Source organism: Nematostella vectensis, chromosome 4, assembly GCF_932526225.1.
Source record: "Nematostella vectensis chromosome 4, jaNemVect1.1, whole genome shotgun sequence".
Taxonomy (NCBI): Eukaryota; Metazoa; Cnidaria; class Anthozoa; order Actiniaria; family Edwardsiidae; genus Nematostella; species Nematostella vectensis.
The window spans coordinates 9,499,590-9,526,235 of NC_064037.1; the positions used below are offsets into that span (position 1 = coordinate 9,499,590).

The window sequence follows — 26,646 nt, forward strand, 5'->3', positions numbered from 1 at the left end:
TTGAGACACCTTACAGTTCGAATGATCTGGATTAACGTTTTATTTTTAGAAAAAGAGACGCGCCCGAAAATGGTTTGAAACTCTTTTAGACTTTCGCGCTTCTAGGATATGCGGGAGCCCTGTGGAATCTGAGTCACCAATGCGCAGCACTAATTAAATCTCGTTCTTTTCTGCGCATTTCGAACTTTCCAATATGGCTTCTTCCGACCAAAATATAGAACTTTTTATAAAAAATTTGGACAGTTCTACCCATTCAACAGTGAAGAAAGCTTTATTTTCCATTACTAAGTTAACTAAACGTCATAACTTAGTCAGTACATTTATAGAAAATGGAGGTTTAAGAAAAATTATCAGGTTTCTTCAAACGACCAACTCGACAATTGTTGACATGTCGATGAGCGCTGTTGCAAACTGTTGCATGTTTGATGAAAGCAGGAAAGAGGTAAATTAGATTCTAGTGTGACTAGCCACAGTAATTTTAGGGCCGCTTTGGCCTAGTTTCATATCATAACTAGGTCGTCGCATGTTTAATGAATAATTCATATTTTTGCGGTCGTTGAAGAGATCTAGACAGAGAGGGGAGGGGGGGTATGGGGAAGGGGCTAAGATTTTTTACTGCCATTTTTTCTGCATTAGATATTGACGGGCCAACTGTCCGAAAACAGTACATTACAGGATCCATGTGATAAAAAATCATTTTTCTCATTTTTAATCTCACTTGACCTCTCCTGCACTATATTGCCCTTTATGTCTTATGTGTTTTTATTGATTTCAGGTGCGGAACATAGATGGAATTAAACCAATAGGTGATACATTTTTTACATACTTTCTAAAATAGCTTGGATTATTTTGCTACAAATAAGTAACTACTTTTTTTAACATATTTGTTTTTCCCTACATAACTAATTGATAGAAATTGATAATCAAAGGGCAATTGATGAATTTAATAATAAATGGTATAAATTTACTTAATTAAATTGTTTTCAATTATTAGCAATTAATAACTATTGATACTCACTCAATGTTTTTCCTGTTATCAATGGTTTTTCAAATTATTTCAATCATCATGAATTGATTCAGCGCATTCCAGCTTAAAATTACTTATCAATAGGCCATTCCAGCTATAAGCTTGTGCACATATTACTGTAGAAACCTACCTCATGTGTATGAGTCATGTAAAATGTCTGCCAAACATCCTTCAAAACACTAGAATGTTTCTAGCATTTTACTGAAACAGTACTTTTACTTTCAGTCACTGTCTTGAAGAACTTGACATCCACCAGTATCCTTAATAGGACAGCAAGAGCCTTAGCAAATCTGGCAGAAGACGAAAAGAATGCAATCGTTATTGAGGAACTTGGAGCTATCGAGGAACTCACCAAACTTTTAACTGATGCTTCTGACACAGAATGTCAGGAATCAGTGCTAAGGGCACTTCTCAAAATATGCACAACTCCAGAGAGAAAGAAGATTGTCTACAATACTGGAGGAGTTCAAACAATGGTCAAACTTCTGAAATCTGACAAAGAGAGCTTAAAACATTGCTGCATAAGGACTATTTGCGAGTTCACAAAGTTTTGCTCCAAGGAAGTTGCACAAGCAGTTCAAGAGTATGACGGAATTAAACACATAGTTGCACTCTCAAAGAGTGACAAACCGGTCATACAACGTGCAGCTGTGCTGAGTATTGCAAACCTGTCTGCTCATGCACAAGTTAGAGTGTGCATAGGGACTGAAGGAGGGATCCAGGAACTATTTCAGCTGGCAAAGCTAGATGAGCCAGCCCATATCAAGGTCAAGATGTTGGAGGGGCTTTGTTATTGCTGCCGAGAGGCTGTGAATAGGAACAAAGTGTTTGAGTGCGGAGCTCTAGAGCTGCTTATGCAGCAGCTGCTATCTTCACAGCATCATGTACTGCATCGCAAAATCATAGCGGCATTCTGTTGCTTTTACTACAACGATCATTGTCTGGAGTTTCTTCTCAATGCCGGCATCATACCAGCTCTAGTTACACACTTGAACAAGATAATTTCTCACTGCAGGAGCACTGATGATCATGGTGATCACTCGGAACATGATTTTGTTTATAATCATGCTGACTTCTCATCTGATTTTTCTAGCCCACCAAGTGCAATCTTGGCTATTGACACTTCTGGAGATATCTCATTGAATGAGTCATTTCTTGAGGAGGCAGAGAATCTCGCACTTCAAGTAAGAGACTCAACTGATAGTAATCGTTTGCTGACTTTCAAAAGAAAGCCAAGAACAAAGTCACAGAGTAGCACATCACCAACTTCGGCTAAAGCCATTGGCTTGTCACCAGGCATGTTCAGCTTTTGTGAACTTGGGAGCTGCAGAGTAATTGAATCCGTCAGGAGCTCACTAACGAGTGTCAATACCAGGACAACTGCATTACAATCAGCTCCCGTGGGCCTAGTGTGTTCTTCTGTTGTTGACAATAGAGCTAAAAGTCAAGAAATCTATGATGTAAGTTTTCAGTCTTCCACTTGTATATCATTGATTGATGAAGATCATGTAAATGTCACCACTCCAATGGAAATGGCTGAAGAGAAAGACTCACCAAGTGGTGCTATTGTACAAAGTGCTTCAAAATCCTCTGGGTTCACTGAAAGACTCCAGGAACAAATGGGATCCCCTGTCAAAGGCTTTGAACCTCCATCACCTGCCACACCCAGAAAACACACCACACAAGATGGCACCCAACAGAACCATGGACCTGGCCACACTGCCTTAGGCTTACTGTCTCGCTTCTCTCAAATGAATGATCAAACTAGTGTCTTTTCGCTGCTCACTAAACCATGCATTAAATGTTTGCTTGATTATGTTAGCTTTGTATCCAAACCAAGCCCAAAGTGTGCAAGACTTCTCTCACGGCTCACACGGGACCCCCAATGTTTCGAATTGCTGGTAACAATGGGAATACCAAGTGATATTCATCAACAGTTATTATTGGGCTATGTTGATCCTCTTCATCCTGATATAGAACCGTTTCATGATGATGATGCCGAGTCCCAAGATGCAACAGGCTCTTCTCAAACTTCTCTGTGCAAATCAGTGGGGCTTCAGTTGTTAGAGAACTTGTCTTCTTTGGCCCAGGTTCCATATGGCAAGGGGATCCTGATGCATTTGCTGTCCAAAGGGTCTGGGACAGATTGGCAAAATTGTGTCCTCAGTCTGCCCTATCTTTGCAGGTACTACATAGAGTTTTTAAGTTCATCTATGTACCCTACCAGTACCAGATAGAACAATAAGCACCTTCCCTGAACAAGCAGCTTGCCTTGGATGAAAAATAGGAATATGTGCATCTTCAAAATTCTTTGCATTCCAATTATAAGGGAGAATGTAACAATGGATGTACTACCCTAACATTTTATTTCTAAAAGGTTGTTGTGTGATGGTTCTGTGAGGGCTTTTTTTTCATTCCCAAGTTGTTAAAAAGTCCCCCCCCCTGAATAAGCTATTGTTGACTGGTTGTTGTGTATTTTGTCTTAGTTATCTTGGATTACCCTGATTTATGAAGCCATCTCCCTTTCTATTTTTATGCAACCTGAACCCGTCCTTGGTCCATCAAAAGCACACCTTTTGCCCCTAAAGGGAGGGGGAATGTCAGGGGCAGGCGTCGGGGGAGGGGAAGAAGGAGAGTCAGGGGCAGGCGTGGGGGGAGGGGAAGGGGGAGAGTCAGGGGCAGGGGACAATCAAAGACAATCAAATAGGACATCTATTTCGTAATATGTGATGTTTAAATAATAATCTATGACTTTTTATCGCAGATCAAAGTCTCTACAGCAGCAGGTTCTGTTAAACAGACAAGGACTGCAGATGCTGGTCTCCCTCCTGCAGGACCCTCCAAGCAACAGAGTGTTTGTTGCTGCCATTTACTCCTTGCTTGAACTCTGTTCACTTACTGAGCTGTCAATAAATGTTCCTGATACGCACCCCTGTGAGCCAAAAGTTGAACTTGACTGTACTTTTACACTTAGCACTGAAACAAGGAAGAGAAAGCATGTGTTTAAAAGTGGAGATAGAACAGCAAAAAAAAGAAAGCTAGAAGATAATGATCATGAGAAGATTAGCACACAGGTAAAATGTCATCAAGCAGAACACAATTCTGACAGTGACTTTGATGTTAAGTTTGAGTTGGATAGCGGTCATGTTATTCCAGCACACAGAAAAGTCCTCCGTCAAGCCTCAGACATGTTCTCAGCAATGCTCTCCTCTTGTTACAAGGAAGGCACTCTAGAAGTTATTCCCCTACAAGATGTCACCATGACAACACTGAAATGTGTCATTCACTATGCATATGGTTGTCACTTACCTTGCGACGAGCGCTCAACTATCTGTCCTGAACTCAAGAATATCTTCAGCTCTGTTAGTAACCCCGAATCAAAATTTGAGTTCCTTTTTGAGCTCTTAGCACTTGCTGATAGGTTTCTGATGTCAGAGCTCAAGGCCAACTGCGAGGAGCACCTTCAGCCACTTGTGACAGCCAGGAATTGTTTGGCAACCTGTTATTATGGTCTTCACTATCATTCCTCTTCTTTGTGTAATTTTGGGATGCGTTACTTGCTAAGCCAAGTGTCTTGGCCACAGGGGCAGTGCCAGATGCTCCAAGAACTGCTTCGCTCCAAAGAAAAGCAGAGACTGGTGGAAACAATCTACCGTCTTTTGCTACAGCAGTTGAGGAGTGTTTGCTAGAAGTCACAATAAACTAGACAGTTGTCTTGGAGAAAAGCAATAAAGTGGATTGGAATAAAGTTGTATTTTTTTGAGCGGGAAACAGCTACTTACCAAGGATTTCAAAGGGAGTTCACAGTCATTTAGAAAAAAAAGATATTGCATTATAGTCCAAAGATAGGTGTGTACACGCCCTATATAAAGTGGGTTTGTTTATTGAACATCTTTGCCTTGGAATGGGAAACAATTTGCTTCTGCTTAAACAACCAAATAAAAATCTTATATGTAAATTCCTTTTTTTAAAATTTATCATAAAAATATAGCCCTTATGTACCGTTTTGTGATTGCATTGCATAATTTGTGTCTGGCTATTTGTTGATCTCGTGGCCACTTTCAAAATTACTTTCAACTTCATGGTCACTACCTCATCCCCCTTCACCCCCTGTATCATAATAACCAACAAACAGGTATTTTGACAATTAGAAAAATTGAGGCAGGGGCGTAGCCAGGGGGAGTGGCCCAGAACTTCCTTCTAGCAGCCAAAAGTACAGTAAATGTATGAGACATCTCAAATACAGGAGAATATGCCTTGAATGTTAAAAAACCTGGCTACGCCGCTGTGAGGATTATAATTGCCTAGGCTCTCAGTTCGGCTAGAAGTCTATGACCCTTGACTTTCGTGTTATTCGGTGGCTCTAATACCTGGTTTCCTAACAGTCGTAGGAGTCGTTTGCAAAAAAAAAAAAAAAAAAAAACCTCGCGACCATTACGACTCAACATTTTTTATGGAAACACTTTCAAGCGACAAACCACAGGACGCTTGGTTGTTGTCTCCAAACTGAAACAATCGGTGTGGTGTTTTATGGAAGAACAGTGTTTTGAACAATCCTAGCTGCTCCTTCCTCTGGGAAACTAGTCCGGACTCAAATTCTGTGTATGGTCTTCGACCTTCTCTTTCTAGGAGTAGCGATGGGTACCTCGAAATTTTGAAAGTCTCGGAATCTGAGCGTTTTTTTTTTTATGAAAGTCTCGAAGTCTCGTTTTTTTTCTTTCAACATTTTAGGGGTCTCGGAGCCTCGTTTTTTTTCTATCACGGTCTCCGGGGAGTCTCGGATTTTTAAATGCGATCTCGAAGTCTCGGATTTTGTTTTAAAACGCTAACTGTTTTATGTTGTTTACCATGCTCTTGTAGCAAGATGATGATGATGATGATGGTGATGATGATGTTTATGAAATGCCCCGAGCAAGTAATCCGAAAACAAGACCCGCGAGGCTCCGAAACCCCTAATCATCATGCCCAAGGACATCCAGCTTGCGAGGAGAATTCGCGGTGAGATTAACATTTCACTGTTTTTTTTTTTTAAAGGGTTGTTGGGGAAATTTATATTTATGAAAAAAAAAATATCTTATAAAATGATACATAACCCTATTAGCGGGTTTCAAACTCTGGAACTCTCTATATGAGCATTTTCACCCCGTAAAACGAAATAAAGCAAGACTTGTACACAATATCTTACAAAATGGTACATAAAAACACTACTAAGCGGGTTTCAAACTCCCTATATGAGCATTTTCACCCCGTAAAACGAAATAAAGCAAGACTTGAACACAATATTACAAGATCTGCTATTTCATTTTTAAACAATATTTTTTCGGACTGCCTGTGGCGTCACGGTTACCCTGTTTTATAGATGTGATGGGTAGTCCTGGTTCGAGCAGGTCTGTCGCACGAGGTCGAGGGTTCGCGTCCTTCATGTTCTCGTGTCCTTCGTTCTTTCTCGCCATCTTTCTTCAGGATTTCAACCTAAAGAACAATTCTTTCACTAACTATTACACACTCCACTGATGGGAGACCAAAACTGTGAGTAATTTTCCTAATTTTCATTATCACAGAAGCGGAAGAGCCGGTTTTTATCGCAATTATATGTCATATAAGCCGCCATCTTTGATTGCTACCATGCAGACTTCTTTTCGCATAGTATCACTATACTGTATGTTTAATGTTCTGAACATTTATATCCGAAGTAGATCATACGAGTTCATGGTCATTATTAATTCCTGGAGCTGAGCTTTTGCTCCACTAATAGTTTAAATTTATAAATAAAAATAGAATTCAAAGGAAGACCACATTTAATAATGTGTATTTAGATAAGATAGTTTTATGTCTACTAAAGTTTGCCAAGAACCATCAAAATTAACTAAGGAAGCCCTCAACTAAAGCATGCCATAAATTCAACAAAAGTCGTTTTGTGTATTACAAGTAATGGTTACAGATGAACCCAGTTAAGGCAGTACAAAAGGAAGACAACTTGCCTTCAAATTTTAACAGTCGATTGCATGTAAGACTAATCTAAAATCCAGAAAATTTGAGCGTCTTATTTTATATTAAAGCTTTGAAAACAATATCCATCAAAGTTGACCCGTTCAGCTAGTTTGACACATATTGACTAAATCCCCTTCCCAAAGTCATGATTCCCATGAAATGATGGAAGTTTATTAAAAGAAGTTCTCTGATTTCATATATTACTGCTGTGCCACTCACCGCTCGCGCAAAACAACAGTGTGTTCGATCTTCTCGATCCTTCCCTGTTCTCTTAGAACTTTACTTTGTCTGGGGAGTATAAATTAATAGAATTAAAAAATTTGTTTCGCATTTTACTAACAGAAACTGCATTTGAACAAATCTGCGAGGTAATAAAGCTCTCCAGGTCATGACCCGAGTGCTAGACTCTATTGTTCTCTGTGACAGTTGCTATGCGGTGTCTCCAGAATGGCATCTGATTGGTTTCGCGGGGAAAATAGAGCTTCATATATGGTCATTTTAGCCGTATTAAGTGTGTATTTTGAATGTTTTTCCGCTGTTTTCAATACAGCAGTGCCTTTCGTACCACCTTAATGCAAAATTGTATAACTCAAAATCCCTGGTATCTCAAACTGAGTTCGACTTCCCTGGTATTTGGGCCTACAGTACTGTCCATTCATTTACTTGGTTAACTAGAACTCTAAAAATTAGGATACCTTTGCTACAGTATATCCCTTCAACTAATCTTCAACTTATCGGTACATCAATTTCCTCAATTTTACTGCACATCTCACTTTTCTCAGTGTAAATATGACCACAATACTTTGACTTTGTCTTTTAACCCATTCGCTCCTGGGATAATAGCGCGCGCGATCCGCCCTCTCCCTGGGAGTTTTCATGAGTTTTGCAAATTCGCTCGAGCAGAAAACAAAACACATATGCGCAGTAAATTGCGAGACAATATTACATAAAAGCAAATAGTGCATCCTATTCAGGAAAAGATAAGGAATCCGATGGTGTAAAAATTAATCTGTAAAGAACTAGGAAAATATAAAAACTAGACGATTATTTAACAAGTTTATTGAAATTTTATCAATTTAGTGAACATGAAGAAACAAAACGCAACTTCTTATGACAAAATTATTTTTTAATAAATACATAAATCAATACAAATTTTAAATAAATGTACTCACAGTATTACTGAATACATTCCGTGAGTTTATTTCATAGATAAGATTTCTAGACTTGGTGAAACAAAGACATTTTATCAACCAGTTTTACGATTTCAAAGTGCGTGTTCTGGACACAGCGGCGGTTGAAATTTCTATTGATGTTTCATGTTTAGAGAACACAATCTTAGTGCTTTCCGTGGATTTCCAAAACTCACAATTAGTTCACAACATCTTCAATGTATTATCAACTGAAAGTATTGATTACTTATTGACTTATTATTATTTACGGAGGAATATAGAATTGATTTAAATCGTTCGCACGGATTTTGTAAGTCAAATCTATCGTTCTCAAACAGAGCAAAAATAAAACATGCAAAATATTCAGGTTAATCCATCTAAAAAACCCTTTGTGACATCCTTGTTGCTTTGCAGATGTTGTGTGATCCAGTAAAGGTTATTTTTGTACCATTTTGACCTCATGAAATGAGTATTTTGAGATGAGAGCAACCACACGTGGTCTAATTATTGAATTCACCCCGGCCTGATTTAGCCAAAATAAATATCATGATACAGGTCTTATCACAAAAATAAGAAGCCTCCATTCATACAGCAGACTTTTAGTGGGTAGATAATTCATTCTCACCAGACTAGACGCAGTGTACTTCTCGAAACATGACAAAATCTCCACTGTGAGACTCCGAAAGTTAGATTTCGCTGTCAGAATCCCGCGTGAACTCAGATGTCTTTATGCACTATTTCCCGTCATTTTTCATTAAAACGATCTTCTCATGGGCTGTAATTATCCTCTCTGGAACTATTGTGTCAAGTTTTCTAATTATCTTTTTTTACCAAGCCTTGAAAGCGAGAAAATAATGAAAATATTGCGATTTTCAAGCGCTGCCGGGTCTCTAAGAATTCAACATGGCGGTCGCGCGAGACAAGTGATTTCACTACAAGGCATTGCTCTATTGTTTGGTTGCTAGGAGATGCGCAAAAGAGCTCATTTGATTGGTTAATTCTTTGTTATACTACAGCTGAATTTTCAAAAGCTTTACTCGCCGGGGAGGGGAGCTAGAGAGGTTTTTCTCGCGCGCGCTAAAAACGGCCGGTACAGGCCGGTTCAGGGAAAAAAGCAGGTTTTTCCGACGGCCGGTACAGGCCGGTTCAGGGGTCAATGGGTTAAAAGAATAAAACATAAATAGGAAAAAAAAGATGCACTTCGAACAAATAATGATAAGTAAACAATAGATCACTTAACCCTTACAGGCCGGTGAACATCATTTGACGTTTTCCCTAGTGACCTTCAAAAACTGACCAATAACTCTTTACCACTTCCTTATATGGGGATGCCATGTGCTTCAGTAGATAGAGCGTGAAATTTCACACAACTTTCTTATACAACTTGCGATCATTCAAACAATTCGAATATTTTGAGGGCTTTGAAAGCCAAGAAATTGGCGGTTCAAGCTCGGATAGCTCTTCCGAAGACGAAGGCCACAAAAGGGAAGACATTGAAGACAAGATTTGTCGAGAAATTCTTCGGCGCTCTCTATTCCTGACTTCACTCCTAGATGCGGCCCAAAAAACCTACCTGGAAACTTGTCTCCCCTATCTTTCTTTGAGTTGTTTTTCAAATCAGAGGTGATAGAACTCATTGTGACCGAGACTAATATGTATGCGGTTCAATGCAACACTGACGAGTTTGACGAAGAAGGAAGGAAGAAAGCTAAGGACGCGAATTGGTTCGACAAAGAGGGAAACATCAAACCTCTAACAGTCGAAGAACTGAAGGCGTTTCTCGGCATCACCATCATGATGGGCATTGTTGACCTCAGCGATCAGCATCGCTCATACTATACGGTATCCTCGAGACGACACATGAAATGGTGGAAATATTTATTTTATTTTTACATGGACATCTCAATAATCAACGCATGGCAGCTCCATGGCCAGAGTGCTGAAGCGAAACTTACTAACTTCGAGTTTAGACTTGCACTCGCAAAGAGCCTCATTGGAACTTACGAGGGAAGACAGCGAACCGGACGTCCGCGCGTTCTCCTGGTTTTCGCGGATGTCGAGCACTTTTCGGAGAAATTGGCAGACAAGGCGAAAGCCTGTAAAAACTGCCAATCTAAGAACAAGCGCCTAAAAGCTGGAAATAAGGCAGTGAAACATGCAAAGGAAACGCGAAACGGGTGCCGAAAGTGTGATGTTCACTTGTGCGTGGGAGACTGCTTTCGTGAATGGCACCAGCAGCGCAGAGACGACAACAAATAAACTGAAATACGGACATTCCCCTGCTTGAGGAAAGGACAGCAATAACATTAGAGCTTAGTTTAATACTCCATGCCACTGAATTCTAGTTTCTATAGCTTTCTGCTTAGGTATAGTAAATTGTTCTCTTGACAAAGACTGTACAATAGGTGGATTAGTGGCGGGAAATTCAAAAACATGATTTTCATTGCTTTGTAATTCTCTTAAACCAAGCTTGTTTGACCCCATTTTAGGCTTAAAAGAATACTTATTATATGGGGAGTAAGCAATTTCTATATTGTTAGCTACAATAATCAGTAGTTTCCTTACAATAAAGCAATGTTTGAAGGTGACTATAACTTGAGTTGTGTGAGGTTAATTAATTCAGGACAGGGGGTCATTTGTCAGCTCTGGAAACTTAGGCCTGAAAGGGTTAACAATAGCCAAAGCTAATACTATGGAAAATGACTTGAATTATTTTTTTTCTTTTTTTTTTTTTTTTTTGCTACTCCAGTATTTATCTTTTCTTGCCAGTTTTGTACAAGCATACAATAGCTAACACCGCCTTGGCCTTTTCTTGTTGCAGATTCCTCTGGCTATAGCCAAGGAGGCTATGGATCCCAGTCTGGGGGGTATGTATAGTGTGAAATCTTCCACAATTAGGGTCTCAAGTATTAAGAGAGGAAATGAATTCCATTGCACAAGCTTTTTTATTGTCAAAGAAGTTCAATCATGGTGCCATTCTATGCTCCCACAAGTTACACAAAGTATGCATTTCAATTTTCTAATTGAAGGGAGTAACTGAAATATTTTCAATCTAATATCCTTGATAATGTTAGACTTCGTTTGTAAGCCATAACAAATGAGTTGTTTGATCGGCAGAATTTGAGTGAGATGAGTGAAAATAAGATTGTTCTGATACTTTTATTAGATATACCAGTGGTGGGTATTCCCAGTACCAGCAGGGAGGCTATCAACAACCTTCAGATACAAGCAAGACAGAAGGTAGTTCATATGGCGGCTACCAAAGCAGCAACACGTCATCCTACTCCACACCTCAAGATAACTCTGGCTACCAGGCCTACCAACAGCCTGGGAGTTATCAGGCAGGTTCTGGCTACCAGCAGCCTTCCTCAGGCTACCAGCAGTCAGGGTCTGACTCTAGCGGCGGCTACCAGTCGGGGGGGTACCAGGGTGGCAGCTCTGACAGCTTCCGAGGAAGTAGAGGTGTTAGTGGTGGAGGCAGCTCCCATGGTAGCAGCAGTGGTGGCTCCTATGGTAGCGACCGGGGCAGCTCCTATGGCAGGGACAGAGGCGGCTCATATGGCGGAGACAGGGGAGGTTCATATGGCGGAGACAGGGGCGGAGGTGACAGAGGTGGTGACCGTGGTGGCAGCTATGGAGGGTAGGTTGAGCTTAGATTTGAAGTGTCTGTGGCTCTGTCCTTTTTTATTTCTCTTTTTTTTTTTAAAGGACAGATAATGTGTTTGGATAAATTTTGTTGAAGTCTTATAGTTGAAGTAACTTGATACTCATGCTGTTTCTTTTTTGGCATACATATATAGGGTGGTTCATGATTTTTGTCATTCGAATCCTTTTATGTGTTTCTTATTTTTGTAAAAGTATATTTTAACAATGATGTGCTTCCCGGTACCGAGGCTCAATACCTTCCTTGACAAAATAACAGAATTCCAGATTATGGTGGTATCTTATCGTTAGAAAGTTCTTGCTGCTATGGAAAAAGCAGATATGTATATTTATCTCGGGTATGTTTGCTGTTACTGTTTTTGTCAGCTTGTGCAAACTGACTGAAAAAAACTGGTGTAATTATCTTTCTAACAATTGACTTACCGAACGTTAGCTACATGGTTGCAAACTTGGTTACTTTTTTACTTGCATTGGAAGTTCATTGTCAACTTCCTACATCCAACAAATTCCGACAGTAACAAGATAAATTGTGCAATAAGTCTGAGGTTTTCTGACGTGTCTTCCAGGTTCAATAAACAAGTTGTGGGTTATATCTTTACTTGCACCATCTGGTAGCCACTATTCAAAAAGAGTTAAATGGATAACCATGTGAAGCACTGCAGAATAGATTTCATAATTATTCTTCTATTCTGTCTAAATGAATATCAAAGTTTGATATGGTCTCTGGTAAGACGGGTCAGAGTGTTTACTAGCCAGAACTTAAAGTAAAAATAAATTTGGGAAGCAAATTGCCCTCCTTGCAGTTGGAATGATTACAAAAGCGCAGATGCAACATGTGAAGATAAAGGAATAGGCAATCACCTTAGGCAGCTACCATTCAACTCTTAAACACATTTATCATCCAAATTATCTGCTACCTACTTTCTTGCCACAAGTTAAACCCTGGCTCAAGAATTTACTTTGTATTTATTATTGGTACAGTGACACATGTTTGTATTTGAAAACCCATCATATTGGTTTGGCTGAAACAACGTTTATATTTACACCACTAAAACAGTGTGCATTATTCATGGAAAAATGAAGTATAATTTATGTTTGGATTATTCTTTTGTTTATTACCAAATACTTGCATTTTTAGTCTTTTAACTACCTAGAATATATTTGTCTGAAAGATATCAGGGGAATCTTTTGGAAACACTTAAAAAAAATGAACATTTTTCAGTGAAATACATGTGTTCTTTCTTAAGTGCTTAGTGGTAAAATGGTAGTAAAAACGACTTGATCAGTAGCAGAACTGCTGCTCCTGTTATACTTGCTTGTCCTGTGGTGCTACTAACGAATTGGCAGTGTGGTTCAATTACAACTCTGAAATGTGTTCCTTAAATGAGCTATTGGTCAACAGTGGCAGCGGTAGCAGACCAGACCGCAGTGGATACTCAAATAGTGGTTCAGGTTATGGTAAGTGGTGTATACAAACTTGCGGCAATGTGCTCACAGGCTCTGGTCACCTTTCAAGCTGGGGGCATCATTGGTTTTATCTGCTACGATCTCTCCGATCTAGAACAATCTCCTTGCTACCACTGATTCAACTACTGGTGTCGGTTCAATAATATTGTCAACATGGTTTTCTTTCATAATATTTTCATAATCAGTTTAGAAATGAGTTTTGAGGGTTGCCGAGGCTTGACAGTATAACATAAGTGGTTAAATTCACAAAATAATTACTTATGGTAAAAAAGGTTTCACAAAGGTTAATGGGTTGGTTTGCCGTGATCCAAACAGTCTTGAAGGTTCCTGACCGAGAGCAATGTTCGTCCATAATAAGACACTTACTACTAATACCTCCCCCTGCAAAACCGATATAGAACAGGTATACACCACAAAATGGTTTCATAGAGGTATTTATCTCATATATATGGGTGGGAAATGGAACTGGAAAGGTGCATGTTTGGTCAGGGTTTGTTTTCAATAATATAAAAATAAACTGTTTAAGGTAAGTATAAGGTTTGCCATGGGATAATGACCAAGTCAAGGGTGCAAAAACTTTGTTGCAAAAATGCAACATCTTTCCCTTGTTTTTAATATGTGTTATTCTACATGTTACAAGGTAAATGCTGCTCATATATTCAAAACTATAACAACTACTTAATAATGTTGCTTTAAAATTTATTCAAGGATCACAACAGTCATGTACTTTCTTGATATGGCTTACGTGGTCATCAACACAGCAATGTTGGTTTGGTTTGGCTGGGGGTGGTTGAAGGGAAGGGGGAACAGTGCCTATAATATGTTTTTAAAACTGTTTTTTTTAAACAGGCGGTAGAGGAGGTGGAGGAGATGGTAAGTGATTTGTGAAAAAGTTTTTGTGAGTTTTTATGTGAGCGATTTGTAAGAAAGTTTTTTGTGAGTTTATATATAAGCGATTTGTTTTTGTGAGCTTTTAAATGTGATTTGTAAGTGATTTTTTTTGTGAGTTTTGATATCACAAAGATAACCCTTCACCATGGTGTTTCAGATCAAAAGCAATACTCCCAGGACACAATTTTTGTATCCAACATGAGCCCGAATTCAACAGAGGAAGACATCAAGGGACTGTTTGGCTCAATAGGAATTATAAAGGTGAGTGCTGGCAACCAGTATGGACCTTTGGCAACAATGAAAGCAACAGACGTCAATGGCAGAAAACAATGGAATTGGATTGCGTGCAATAGTGCATGCTTTTTGATAAATTTCAGTAGTTTATTTTTTTTAAGCCGTTTAGTCACCAAATTACTTGTTGTTTTATTATGCATGTAACAAATGTATGTATGACTAATTTCTTCTCATTTGAACAGATTGACAAAAAGCTTCAAAAGCCCAAGATCTGGATCTACAAGCATCCAGACGGTTCATCAAAGGTGAAAGTGAAAATGATATATTATGTTTATAATATTTTTTTAAAATAAAGTGCACTATGGCAGACATACCTGTAATGATCATTTTTACCTTAGCTCCACAGATAAATAAAAAATAATTTCCCCATATGATTCCAGATCCATCCATCCCTGTCAAACCAACTAAATAACCCAACTTTTTTTAAGTTGTTCAGTATGCACCCATTCTCATTTGCTTTTTCTGCTTCCAGGGAGAGTGTACGGTCACATATGAAGACCCCCCAACAGCCTCTGCAGCTATTGAGTGGTTTAATGGTATGTTATTAATTAGCCAGCAAGCACAAGACATAAAATTAACAAATAAACGCTACATCTGTGACTAGATTTTTGTAAACAAGTGACCAACACAGAAAACATAGGCATTAACAATACCGTAGACCCAAATGGCTTCATTTTGGATGAATTATTTTTATTATGCCATTCGATGACAATAGGCACACTCTAGATGTTAGCAAAAATACCACCAAAATCTTAAATACTCCGCCAGATATTCAAGAAAAAACAAATTCGAACGAGTGTAGCGTTATTCTCGAAGGCGTCAGTAATCCAATAATCCTGTTTGCTTAACTCAATGTCCCACGACAACATCCGGGGAACTTAGTTTTAGGCTTTTTCCTCTAATTAGCATACAAGCACGTCTGTATCATTATCAACGTTTTATCCGAGATTTATCCGTATTTATATCAATTCTATATGCGTTTACTCTAAATTTTGCATAATTGTAAACTACGCCAAGATTAAGTAAGAATCCTTGGCTTCCTTCGAAGAAGGCCAAGCGAGGAAGAAAGCCCAAAACATAGAGTTGTCTCCGTTCGCGGTCTTTTTAAGTTTTCCGCGCTCTTCTTTTCTTCGGTACAAGCTCGCTTCGGTCTAGGCATCTTCCTTCACTTGCACAACTAGCGCTATGACATTTGAGCACCTCAGAGTTTTCCCGCTGCGTGTAGAGCGTGCAATGTGATTGGTTGCCATACGTGGCTCTATTTGCTCTTCGTCTGTCATAACTGTCATGCTGCCTGTTTACAGGCCATTCCAGGGACTATATGATACTTTCAAAATGAAGAAAATGAATTTTTTTGCTATTTCAGCCGCCGTGTAAAATTTCGCGATTTATTTTTTCATCGTTTTCTTATCATAAAATTAAGATACCAAGAAACACTCGGGTTAACCTTGAGCTCCATTGAAGGGTTGAAAGTAAGGGATTAAAATTTTTGAAAATGGGCATTTCAAGCTCCGACTTTGCGCTGGCTCTTTGTTAAGACAAATTGCTTCGTTTCAGGTTTTGTTGATTTCATGACTTGTTCTTTTCACATTTTTCACGTGCTGACTTCACACGCCTGGCTGCTTTTAAACTTTTGAGTGATCGTTCATTATTCCTATCGTGTGTTGAATGCTTTAAAACTAATGAATCCACACAGAATCCACGCGCGGAATGTTAAAACACATTTAGTATGTACTGTAAAAACAGCAGTGTAAACAAATGTTATATTTTTATAAAGCTCATCCCTAGCTGCATGCAATAGCCAAATCGTTTGATGATCCGATCCCTGTAGCAGAAGATACGAGTTGTGATTGACAGGATGGTTGGGACTTCGGGAAACTGTATTGAATCTCCTTAAAAAAAAGAAAGTGACAAGTATTGAGCCCTGGTGCATGCTAACTTTGATTGCTGTGTATTGTGTAATTACTTTCTTCTTTGTCAATCATTCTTTACATTTTATAATTAAAATTACAAATGGTTTGCTATTTTTTTGTTTGCCTGGGATTTGCGAAAAGAGAAAATTTCTGCTTGCAGCATCCTTAATGATTTTGGTTCTCAAAACAGGTAAAGACTTCATGGGACAAAGCATCAAGGTTGAACTTGCTGAAGCAAGAACTCCCAAGTTTGGTGCTGCGGGTGGAGGCCGAGGTGGAGGAGGTAGGCGATATTGTTTTCCCATGCTAGCGTGCCAGTATGGCCACCTTGGCTGTCTCAACCAGTGGCCGCACACTAGTGTGAATGCCTTGAGTGTCTGACGCACACAAGTGTCTATGCCTTAATTGTGTGACACACACTAGTGTGGATGCCTTAAGTGTGTGACGCACACTACTGTGGATGCCTTAAGTGTGTGACGCACACAAGTGTCTATGCCTTAATTGTGTGACACACACTAGTGTGGATGCCTTAAGTGTGTGACGCACACTAGTGTGGATGCCTTAAGTGTGTGACGCACACTAGTGTGGATGCCTTGAGTGTGTGACGCACGCTAGTGTGGATGCCTTAAGTGTGTGACGCACACTAGTGTGGATGCCTTAAGTGTGTGACGCACACTAGTGTGGATGCCTTAATTGTGTGACACACACTAGTGTGGATGCCTTGAGTGTCTGACGCACACAGGTGTGGATGCCTTAAGTGTGTGACGCACACTAGTGTGAATGCCTTGAGTGTCTGACGCACACAGGTGTGGATGCCTTAAGTGTGTGACGCAAACTAGTGTGGATGCCTCAAGTGTGTGACACACACTAGTGTGGATGCCTTAAGTGTGTGACGCACACTAGTGTGGATGCCTTAATTGTGTGACACACACTAGTGTGGATGCCTTAAGTGTGTGACGCACACTAGTGTGAATGCCTTGAGTGTGTGACACACACTAGTGTGGATGCCTTAAGTGTGTGACGCACACTAGTGTGGATGCCTTAAGTGTGTGACGCACACTAGTGTGGATGCCTTAAGTGTGTGACGCACACTAGTGTGGATGCCTTAAGTGTGTGACGCACACTAGTGTGGATGCCTTGAGTGTCTGACGCACACAAGTGTGGATGCCTTAATTGTGTGCCGCACACTAGTGTGGATGCCGTGATTGTGTGACGCACGCTAGTGTGGATGCCTTAAGTGTGTGACGCACACTAGTGTGGATGCCTTAAGTGTGTGACGCACACTAGTGTGGATGCCTTGAGTGTGTGACGCACACTAGTGTGGATGCCTTAAGTGTGTGACGCACACTAGTGTGGATGCCTTAAGTGTGTGACGCACACTAGTGTGGATGCCTTAAGTGTGTGACGCACACTAGTGTGGATGCCTTGAGTGTGTGACGCACACTAGTGTGGATGCCTTGAGTGTGTGACGCACACTAGTGTGGATGCCTTAAGTGTGTGACGCACACTAGTGTGGATGCCTTAAGTGTGTGACGCACACTAGTGTGGATGCCTTAAGTGTGTGACGCACACTAGTGTGGATGCCTTGAGTGTGTGACGCACACTAGTGTGGATGCCTTGAGTGTCTGACGCACACAGGTGTGGATGCCTCAAGTGTGTGACGCAAACTAGTGTGGATGCCTCAAGTGTGTGACGCACACTAGTGTGGATGCCTCAAGTGTGTGACGCACACTAGTGTGGATGCCTTAAGTGGGTGACACACACTAGTGTGGATGCCTTAAGTGTGTGACGCACACTAGTGTGGATGCCTTAAGTGTGTGACGCACACTAGTGTGGATGCCTTGAGTGTGTGACGCACACTAGTGTGGATGCCTTAAGTGTGTGACGCACACTAGTGTGGATGCCTTAAGTGTGTGACGCACACTAGTGTGGATGCCTTGAGTGTGTGACACACACTAGTGTGAATGCCTCAAGTGTGTGACGCACACTAGTGTGGATGCCTTGAGTGTGTGACGCACACTAGTGTGGATGCCTTGAGTGTGTGACGCACACTAGTGTGGATGCCTTGAGTGTGTGACGCACACTAGTGTGGATGCCTTAAGTGTGTGACGCACACTAGTGTGGATGCCTTAAGTGTGTGACACACACTAGTGTGGATGCCTTGAGTGTGTGACGCACACTAGTGTGGATGCCTTGAGTGTCTGACGCACACAGGTGTGGATGCCTCAAGTGTGTGACGCAAACTAGTGTGGATGCCTCAAGTGTGTGACGCACACTAGTGTGGATGCCTTAAGTGTGTGACGCACACTAGTGTGGATGCCTTAAGTGTGTGACACACACTAGTGTGGATGCCTTAAGTGTGTGACGCACACTAGTGTGGATGCCTTAAGTGTGTGACGCACACTAGTGTGGATGCCTTGAGTGTGTGACGCACACTAGTGTGGATGCCTTAAGTGTGTGACGCACACTAGTGTGGATGCCTTGAGTGTGTGACGCACACTAGTGTGGATGCCTTGAGTGTGTGACGCACACTAGTGTGGATGCCTTGAGTGTGTGACACACACTAGTGTGGATGCCTTAAGTGTGTGACGCACACTAGTGTGGATGCCTTGAGTGTGTGATGCACACTAGTGTGGATGCCTTGAGTGTGTGACGCACACTAGTGTGGATGCCTTGAGTGTCTGACGCACACAGGTGTGGATGCCTCAAGTGTGTGACGCAAACTAGTGTGGATGCCTCAAGTGTGTGACGCACACTAGTGTGGATGCCTTAAGTGTGTGACGCACACTAGTGTGGATGCCTTAAGTGTGTGACGCACACTAGTGTGGATGCCTTAAGTGTGTGACGCACACTAGTGTGGATGCCTTAAGTGTGTGACGCACACTAGTGTGGATGCCTTAAGTGTGTGACGCACACTAGTGTGGATGCCTTGAGTGTGTGACGCACACTAGTGTGGATGCCTTCAGTGTGTGACGCACACTAGTGTGGATGCCTTAAGTGTGTGACGCACACTAGTGTGGATGCCTTGAGTGTGTGACACACACTAGTGTGAATGCCTCAAGTGTGTGACGCACACTAGTGTGGATGCCTTGAGTGTGTGACGCACACTAGTGTGGATGCCTTGAGTGTGTGACGCACACTAGTGTGGATGCCTTAAGTGTGTGACGCACACTAGTGTGGATGCCTTAAGTGTGTGACGCACACTAGTGTGGATGCCTTGAGTGTGTGACGCACACTAGTGTGGATGCCTTGAGTGTGTGACGCACACAGGTGTGGATGCCTCAAGTGTCTGACGCACACAGGTGTGGATGCCTCAAGTGTGTGACGCACACTAGTGTGGATGCCTTAAGTGTGTGACGCACACTAGTGTGGATGCCTTAAGTGTGTGACGCACACTAGTGTGGATGCCTTAAGTGTGTGACACACACTAGTGTGGATGCCTTAAGTGTGTGACGCACACTAGTGTGGATGCCTTAAGTGTGTGACGCACACTAGTGTGGATGCCTTAAGTGTGTGACGCACACTAGTGTGGATGCCTTAAGTGTGTGACGCACACTAGTGTGGATGCCTTGAGTGTGTGACGCACACTAGTGTGGATGCCTTGAGTGTCTGACGCACACAGGTGTGGATGCCTTGAGTGTCTGACGCACACAGGTGTGGATGCCTCAAGTGTGTGACGCAAACTAGTGTGGATGCCTCAAGTATGTGACGCACACTAGTGTGGATGCCTTAAGTGTGTGACGCACACTAGTGTGGATGCCTTAAGTGTGTGACACACACTAGTGTGGATGCCTTAAGTGTGTGACGCACACTAGTGTGGATGCCTTAAGTGTGTGACGCACACTAGTGTGGATGCCTTGAGTGTGTGACGCACACTAGTGTGGATGCCTTAAGTGTGTGACGCACACTAGTGTGGATGCCTTAAGTGTGTGACTCACACTAGTGTGGATGCCTTGAGTGTGTGACGCACACTAGTGTGGATGCCTTGAGTGTGTGACACACACTAGTGTGGATGCCTTGAGTGTATGACGCACACTAGTGTGGATGCCTTAATTGTGTGACGCACGCTAGTGTGGATGCCGTGATTGTGTGACGCACGCTAGTGTGGACACCCTAGTGTACACCAATTGGAGACCGATTAGCAAACAATTTAAAAAATTTGGACAAATCAAATCACAGGAAATGAAATGTTACTTTTTGTTGTTTTTTGACCACTAAACAATAAAAAAGGCAGCTTATTTGTTTGGCGTGTCTATAGTTTTTTAATTTTGCCATGTATATTGTCAAAAAGGCTATTGTACAGTGTCAATTGTTCATTTGTCCAATTTAAAATTAATTTCCACACGTGAGTTTTTCAAAAGCTCAAATTGCATTGGCGATTCTCATGCATATTGAGAAACTCTCTTGTGCATATTATTTCCAAATTGAATCCGCAACCATTTGATTATGTATACTTACTAGTGTCGTGACACATGCTGGTGTGGACACCTAGTGTCTATCGCTAGATACAAAGTATGATATTTTCTATATTATATTATGTATTTTCCCAGGGCGTGGTGGCTTTGAACGTGGTGGTTTCCGTGGTAGCAGAGGTGGTGGCGGCAGAGGAGGTGGTGGTGGCGGCGGCGGAGGAGGTGGAGATCGTTCTGGTGACTGGGACTGTCCATCGTAAGTCATTCTGCAACCAAAACAAGGATTATTACCGGTAGTGCTCTGTCACACAAAAATATACCTGTATGGTGTACCATATTTCCCGGCTTATAATGCACATCTGCGTATAATCCGCACCCTAACTTTCAGGGCCTTTTTAAAAAAATATTCGATGGCCTGCATATAATACTCACCCCAATAGAAAGAACAAGGAAATGAAAAACAACCAAAAAAGAAACAGAAATATCAAGATGAGATAAATGTTCCAATCACAATCCATTTTATTGATACATAAGTACGGTAATTGCTTTTCTACATCTGAACTTGAAGGTGATAATCACTTTGAACCTCTTAGGTAAGCAGCACAGGGTCAATGGAAACCTCAACCGACAAGAGAAAAATAATCTATAAGAATTCCCGGTGTTAAACAGGCCATCTGCTCTAAATTATTAGTCACATCTTCCAATAGATACACTGCTTTTTCCATTTCGAAATATTTTTTACGTTTTCCATTAAAAATCATCGGGGATTGTTACGTAATCGCCTGTAAATGAACTGGTGACAATGCAGCTTTGGACTGATTTATGGACCCATTTTGTGTTACTTGACCCAATACATGAAACTGTTACTTGAACACATATGTACAGAAGCTGGTGCATTGTTGCTTACATTTGTTATTCACCATTGATAGGTAACTGTTCCTGATTGTATTAATCAGTTCACCATTGATATTAACCAGTTCACCATTGATATTTACCAGTTCACCATTTTTATTTACCAGTTCACCATTGTTATTCACAAGTTCACCATTGTTATTCTCCAGTTCACCATTGTTTTTCGCCAGTTCACCATTGTTATTAACCAGTTCACCATTGTTATTCACCAGTTCACCATTGTTATTTACCAGTTCACCATTGTTATTCACCAGTTCACCATTGTTATTCACCAGTTCACCATTGTTATTCACCAGTTCACCATTGTTATTCACCAGTTCACCATTGTTATTCACCAGTTCACCATTGTTATTCACCAGTTCACCATTGTTATTCACCAGTTCACCATTGTTATTCGCCAGTTCACCATTGCTATTGATCAGTTCCTCAATAGTTCGACATTGTTATTAATCAGTTCACCGTTGTTATTCACCAGTTCACTATAGTTCTTTATTGTTATTGATCAGTTCCTCAGTAGTTCGACATTGTTATTAATCAGTTCACCAACTTGTTTTATTTTGTTACAGATGTGGTAATATGAACTTTGCCCGACGTGATCGCTGCAACCGTTGTCAGGAGTCACGCCCTGGTGGTGGTGGAGGCGGTGGTGGTGGCGGCTATGGTGGTGGCCGGGGAGGAGGAAGAGGCGGGCGTGGCGGTGGCGGCGGGTACAGAGGAGGCGGTGGTGGTGGATATGACAGGTTTGTATACTCTGTTTACTATTTCTGCTGTCTCGGTATCCCGATCCTTGCGTGTTATAAGGGGATTTACAGACAGAAGAACTGTCAAGCTCGGTTATTTTTTAGTTTTCTTGGAAATGAACTGTTGTATTTTCAGTTATAAACAATAACAAAGGAGTGGTCTATCCACTTTCTCTTAAGTCACTTACAAGCAAGCAGCACATGTACCTGTGCATTGTACCTTTCTAGAAGCGATCTACTGTATGGTTCCATACTAAAGGAATTGCCAAAATACCGCGTTTGTATGACAAAAAAGACAGAGTACCCCCCCCCCCCTGGAATTACAAAAAAAAACGTGTATTTGCATGGAGCTGAGAGATTCCCTAGCGGGCTGTGAGGAAGTGTATGGAGCCCCCATCTCTGCTGTGCACCCTACTGTCGGTGCGTCTTGCATATGACACTGGGTGCCGCACAGACCTCGTCCAGCAGCCCGAGATTCACATGAGTTTTCATAGTCCAGCACAGATAACGCTCGCTCTTGCTGGTTCCACTAACTCGTACACTGATTTTTTTTTTTACTTGTTAGCGCCTGTAGCCTCTTTACTGTGAATGCTCTTGTTTTGTTTAGTACGGCAGGGCTCTCGATTGATCATGCCTAAAGAAATCCGTAGAGCCTGAGCAGTCAGAACTAATACTTTGTCCTACCTTTGCTCAGACATACATGAGTGTATGTATGTCTGTAAACCCTGTTAAAGTAGAAGCCGCCACTTTACCACCCTAATGAAATGCCAATAGATCTCTGCCCATCTATAGGCATGAACAATCGCGTTTACGAAATCACTCCGCCAATCACTCCATTTCCATCGGCTAATTCAAGCGAGTTAAGATATTTTTGATCAAATTTCATCAATAACATACCAGACTTAATTAGTAGATTGCTATTTTGAAGTTTTCTTGCAAATATACCGTTGTATTTCCAATGATAAACAATAACAACGAAGTATTTGATCGACATTCTGTAACTCGTTCTTCTCCTTAGGCAAAGTGCCCGTCAAGACAGAAGAGATCGGCCATATTAAGCACACCCTGCCTTGCTCCTTAGCAACCCCCCATGTGTTTTGTTGTCCTGCACAGCACGTCTGGCCGCCTTACGTAGATGAATGCACGAGGACATCGATGTAATCTTTGACTCCAAGAGCAAGATCACATAATTCAGCTCGTGTTCCTTAGAATATGTTTTACAGTAGTCAGTGTAGTTCGTCATAAAGTTGCAACTTTTGACCAGGGATTGGGCAATGACTTTCAGGTTTGACGATGTTTCGGTAGCAAATCATATTAAAGTTGGCTCCCCTTAGATATAAAATAGTCAGGAAGCAGCGTAGTTACATCGCATGCTTTTTATAGTTCTAGCTAACGGCTCCCATAAGTCTTTGTGCTTTTTTTTGTTATATCCTGATCTCTACCACGATGTCTACCTGGCGACAAAAACCTTATTGAAGCCGTTTTCTAGGGACGGTTTGGACTCCAGGCGTAAAACGAACTAAAAAAGTGTTTTTGTTGGGGCGGAATTTTCCTGGACGAATTTCCCCATTATTTGACCTTGCTACTTTGGGAATTTTTAAAATGTAATAAATTGGAACTTTTGTTAACTTTGTTTAATAAACCTTTGATTTTAACGATCTCCAGGAATGTTTAAACCCAACCACACCCTACCCTACAGCCTCGTATAATTGGATCACTCGAAGCTTGATACGAAAACATGGACATTCTCAAGCTAACAATTAAACATTGTGGCTCGTCTGCGATGGTTTATTTACAGCCTATGGTCCATTTAAACTGCCCGACAATGCTTCCCTGAATATTCTCATCTTCTGACTTTATAATGAACAGTTAAACTCGATAACGTGAATGTTTTTTCTTAGAATTGCCCATCGAACTATAAGCTTTACTGCTTGGAAAAAAAAAAACAAAGCTTTAAAATATCTAGTCATCTTTGCTCCCATTTCATTTATTTTTTAAATGGCCTGATATTATTATGACAGGTTCCCATTATCTTGTAGTGTTTTTCTGTGTGGTTTGGAAAGCTTTTTACCTACTTGTTACCCGCTCTTCATTTACACTGTTTTATTAAAAAGCTGTCTGTAAGCTTATTTATCCTTGAGATGGCTTTCCTTTCGCCATTTGTAATTGGATTGACAATGCACCGAATATACAAAAAAAGTTAACTCGTCTCTTGCTGAATCTCGAATTCCTCTTGGACCAAATTCTACATCCTTGAAATTATGATTCTGTGGCTCTATATCCCCTGAAAGTGATGATCTAAGGCAGCAATATCAGTCACTCATTTTATTAACCTCTCGAGTGTTTGCTTGACGAATTTTACCTCAAAGTCCTTCAGAACTTTTTTCAAGCCTTTGTTTAGGTGGATTTATTTACTCTGTTTAACCGCTTACTGAAAGGCGATTTCCTTTCTTGGTTGGTCGAAATTGGCCACAGTTTGAGCTTGTCATTTCCTAGCTGTCTGTCTAGTCATTTCATCTGCTCGTTTACAAGGTTGAACCAATCAAGCGTCTGGTTTTTGACACAAGTCGAACTGTCTTTTGTGCTTCTTCGGAGTGGCTAATGGTCTAGCCGCACCTAGGGTTATGTGAGCGGATTATATATAAACGCAGATAAACTGAGAAAGCTCAAAACCACATGGAAGCTTGATGGTAGCTGCTGAGAATCAACAAAAGTCGCAGTGACCATGGCCCTCACAAAAATTACAAAAGTGCATTGAACAGGTCAGTAGTATTCTTGTTAATTTTACCACCGATCAGCTACAGGAAATTATTTAATTGTTGTATTGTGTGGAGTAAATGAATGTTTTTCCTTTGAAAAGATGGACACCTGACAGAAGAAGACAGGAGCTTGTCTCACTTCCTGTTTCAATACTCCTGCCAAGACAAGCTCTTAGTACTATAACAAGTTGATCCTGTCAAGAAAGGATCGTACTACCGAATACTACCAAAAGTTGGTCCTGCCAAGAAAGGATCGTACTACCGAATACTACCATAAGTTGATCCTACCAAAAAAAGCTCGTACTTCCAAATACTACACAAGTTGGTCCTGCCAAGAAGAGCTCGTATAGAAGGTGACCTGAGCGTTGTCATTAATTCCAAGTAAGTGATACAAGGTTTGTCGTCACAAGTTCTCAGTTATTGCTTTACTCTAGTACTGGATATTACCTTGTAACGATATCAGTGATTCATCATCATACGTTCACACCTTATTGCCTTATTTTAGTACTGGACTCACGTATTTGTTATCACAAGTTCGCACGTTCATTGCTTTACATATATATATAATATATATATATATATATATATATATATATTATTATTGTCAATTGAGGCAATTTTCGAATTTATTATAATAGTTGTTTAAGGAATGCATTTTTGTTTCTCAAAGTGAAGATGGCCGATAGGTCATATTGAGTTTATATTTAAAAAATGTTGCCTCTCTTGAGTTTTTGTGATTAAAAAATGAAATACCAATCAAGCTGCCACCATAACGTCTGTTATTACCATGACAACCATGGCAACGCTTGTCTGAGCGGCGATCTCTTGGACAGAAACATTGCCAGCATAAACCGCCATCGGGAAAGTCTTGCGATCGAGGTCGCGTGACGCCCAGATGGTGGGGATGCTCATCGAATGCTAACACATCCTCGGTTAAGTAAAGATCGCGAGACAATTAGGCGTTTCAGGCTTGCAAACTTACTAGTCTAATACCATAATGGACTCTTAATTGGACCTGCTTTAATGTAACGAAGCTTTTAAGGGCACCCTTCTACAACCTATCGCACTTTTATCTTATGCTCGCGCTCGGAGGGCATGCCGTGTTGAACACGTTTCGTACCGAGGTAGTATTAGCGTAATATTCTCCAACTTTACGATTAGGCTGTCACCGAGGTGATAAACTGCTCTCTCGCGCTAAGCAGTACTGTCACCCGGTTGATATTGTGCCGATCTTGACTTAGAAATAGTGCGTAACAACGCAACTTGAATCAACTAACGATTCCTTTGACACCTTACCAAGTTATGCACTGCTTTCGGAAAGAAATCTGATGTCGATTATTAAGTATTCTTGATAATGACAGAAGTGGATTTGAGTTTCAAAAGGTATGTTTGCATTTCATAACTGTAT

The 26,646-nt window shown here is 40.9% G+C and overlaps 3 protein-coding genes and 1 long non-coding RNA gene across 5 annotated transcripts in view; 3 read left to right on the forward strand and 1 right to left on the reverse strand.

Moving 5' to 3' along the window:
- Positions 1 to 68: 68 nt before the first annotated feature.
- LOC5522236 (armadillo repeat-containing protein 5) lies at positions 69 to 5,024 on the forward strand. The gene is made up of 4 exons (XM_001642077.3): positions 69 to 442; positions 776 to 806; positions 1,253 to 3,212; positions 3,792 to 5,024. The coding sequence occupies exons 1-4, from the start codon at positions 194 to 196 to the stop codon at positions 4,714 to 4,716; spliced, it is 3,165 nt and encodes a 1,054-aa protein (XP_001642127.1). The 5' UTR covers positions 69 to 193; the 3' UTR covers positions 4,717 to 5,024.
- Positions 5,025 to 6,398: 1,374 nt separating this feature from the next.
- Positions 6,399 to 24,137, forward strand: LOC5522375 (RNA-binding protein FUS). Of its 2 annotated transcripts, XM_032367683.2 has the most exons (12): positions 6,399 to 6,556; positions 11,009 to 11,054; positions 11,354 to 11,827; positions 13,253 to 13,308; positions 14,167 to 14,190; positions 14,366 to 14,469; positions 14,685 to 14,747; positions 14,975 to 15,038; positions 16,606 to 16,698; positions 20,966 to 21,083; positions 22,306 to 22,479; positions 23,498 to 24,137. In XM_032367683.2, exons 1-12 carry the CDS (start codon positions 6,541 to 6,543, stop codon positions 23,535 to 23,537), a joined length of 1,272 nt encoding a protein of 423 aa, XP_032223574.1. In that variant the 5' UTR covers positions 6,399 to 6,540; the 3' UTR covers positions 23,538 to 24,137. The 2 variants fall into 2 exon arrangements, with proteins under 2 accessions (XP_032223574.1, XP_032223575.1); XM_032367684.2 differs by lacking the exon at positions 13,253 to 13,308 and having other exon boundaries at positions 6,400 to 6,556.
- The window catches only part of LOC116604796, a 38,587-nt gene continuing 32,594 nt past the window's right edge, over positions 20,654 to 26,646 (reverse strand). The window contains exon 4 of the long non-coding RNA XR_004291244.2: positions 20,654 to 21,093. This is a non-coding gene — a long non-coding RNA (uncharacterized LOC116604796). The remainder of the gene's footprint in view (positions 21,094 to 26,646) is intronic.
- LOC5522235 (RYamide receptor) overlaps positions 26,137 to 26,646 on the forward strand; it is a 34,529-nt gene continuing 34,019 nt past the window's right edge. The window contains exon 1 of the mRNA XM_032367685.2: positions 26,137 to 26,621. The gene's annotated coding sequence lies outside the window, so the exon portion shown is untranslated. The remainder of the gene's footprint in view (positions 26,622 to 26,646) is intronic.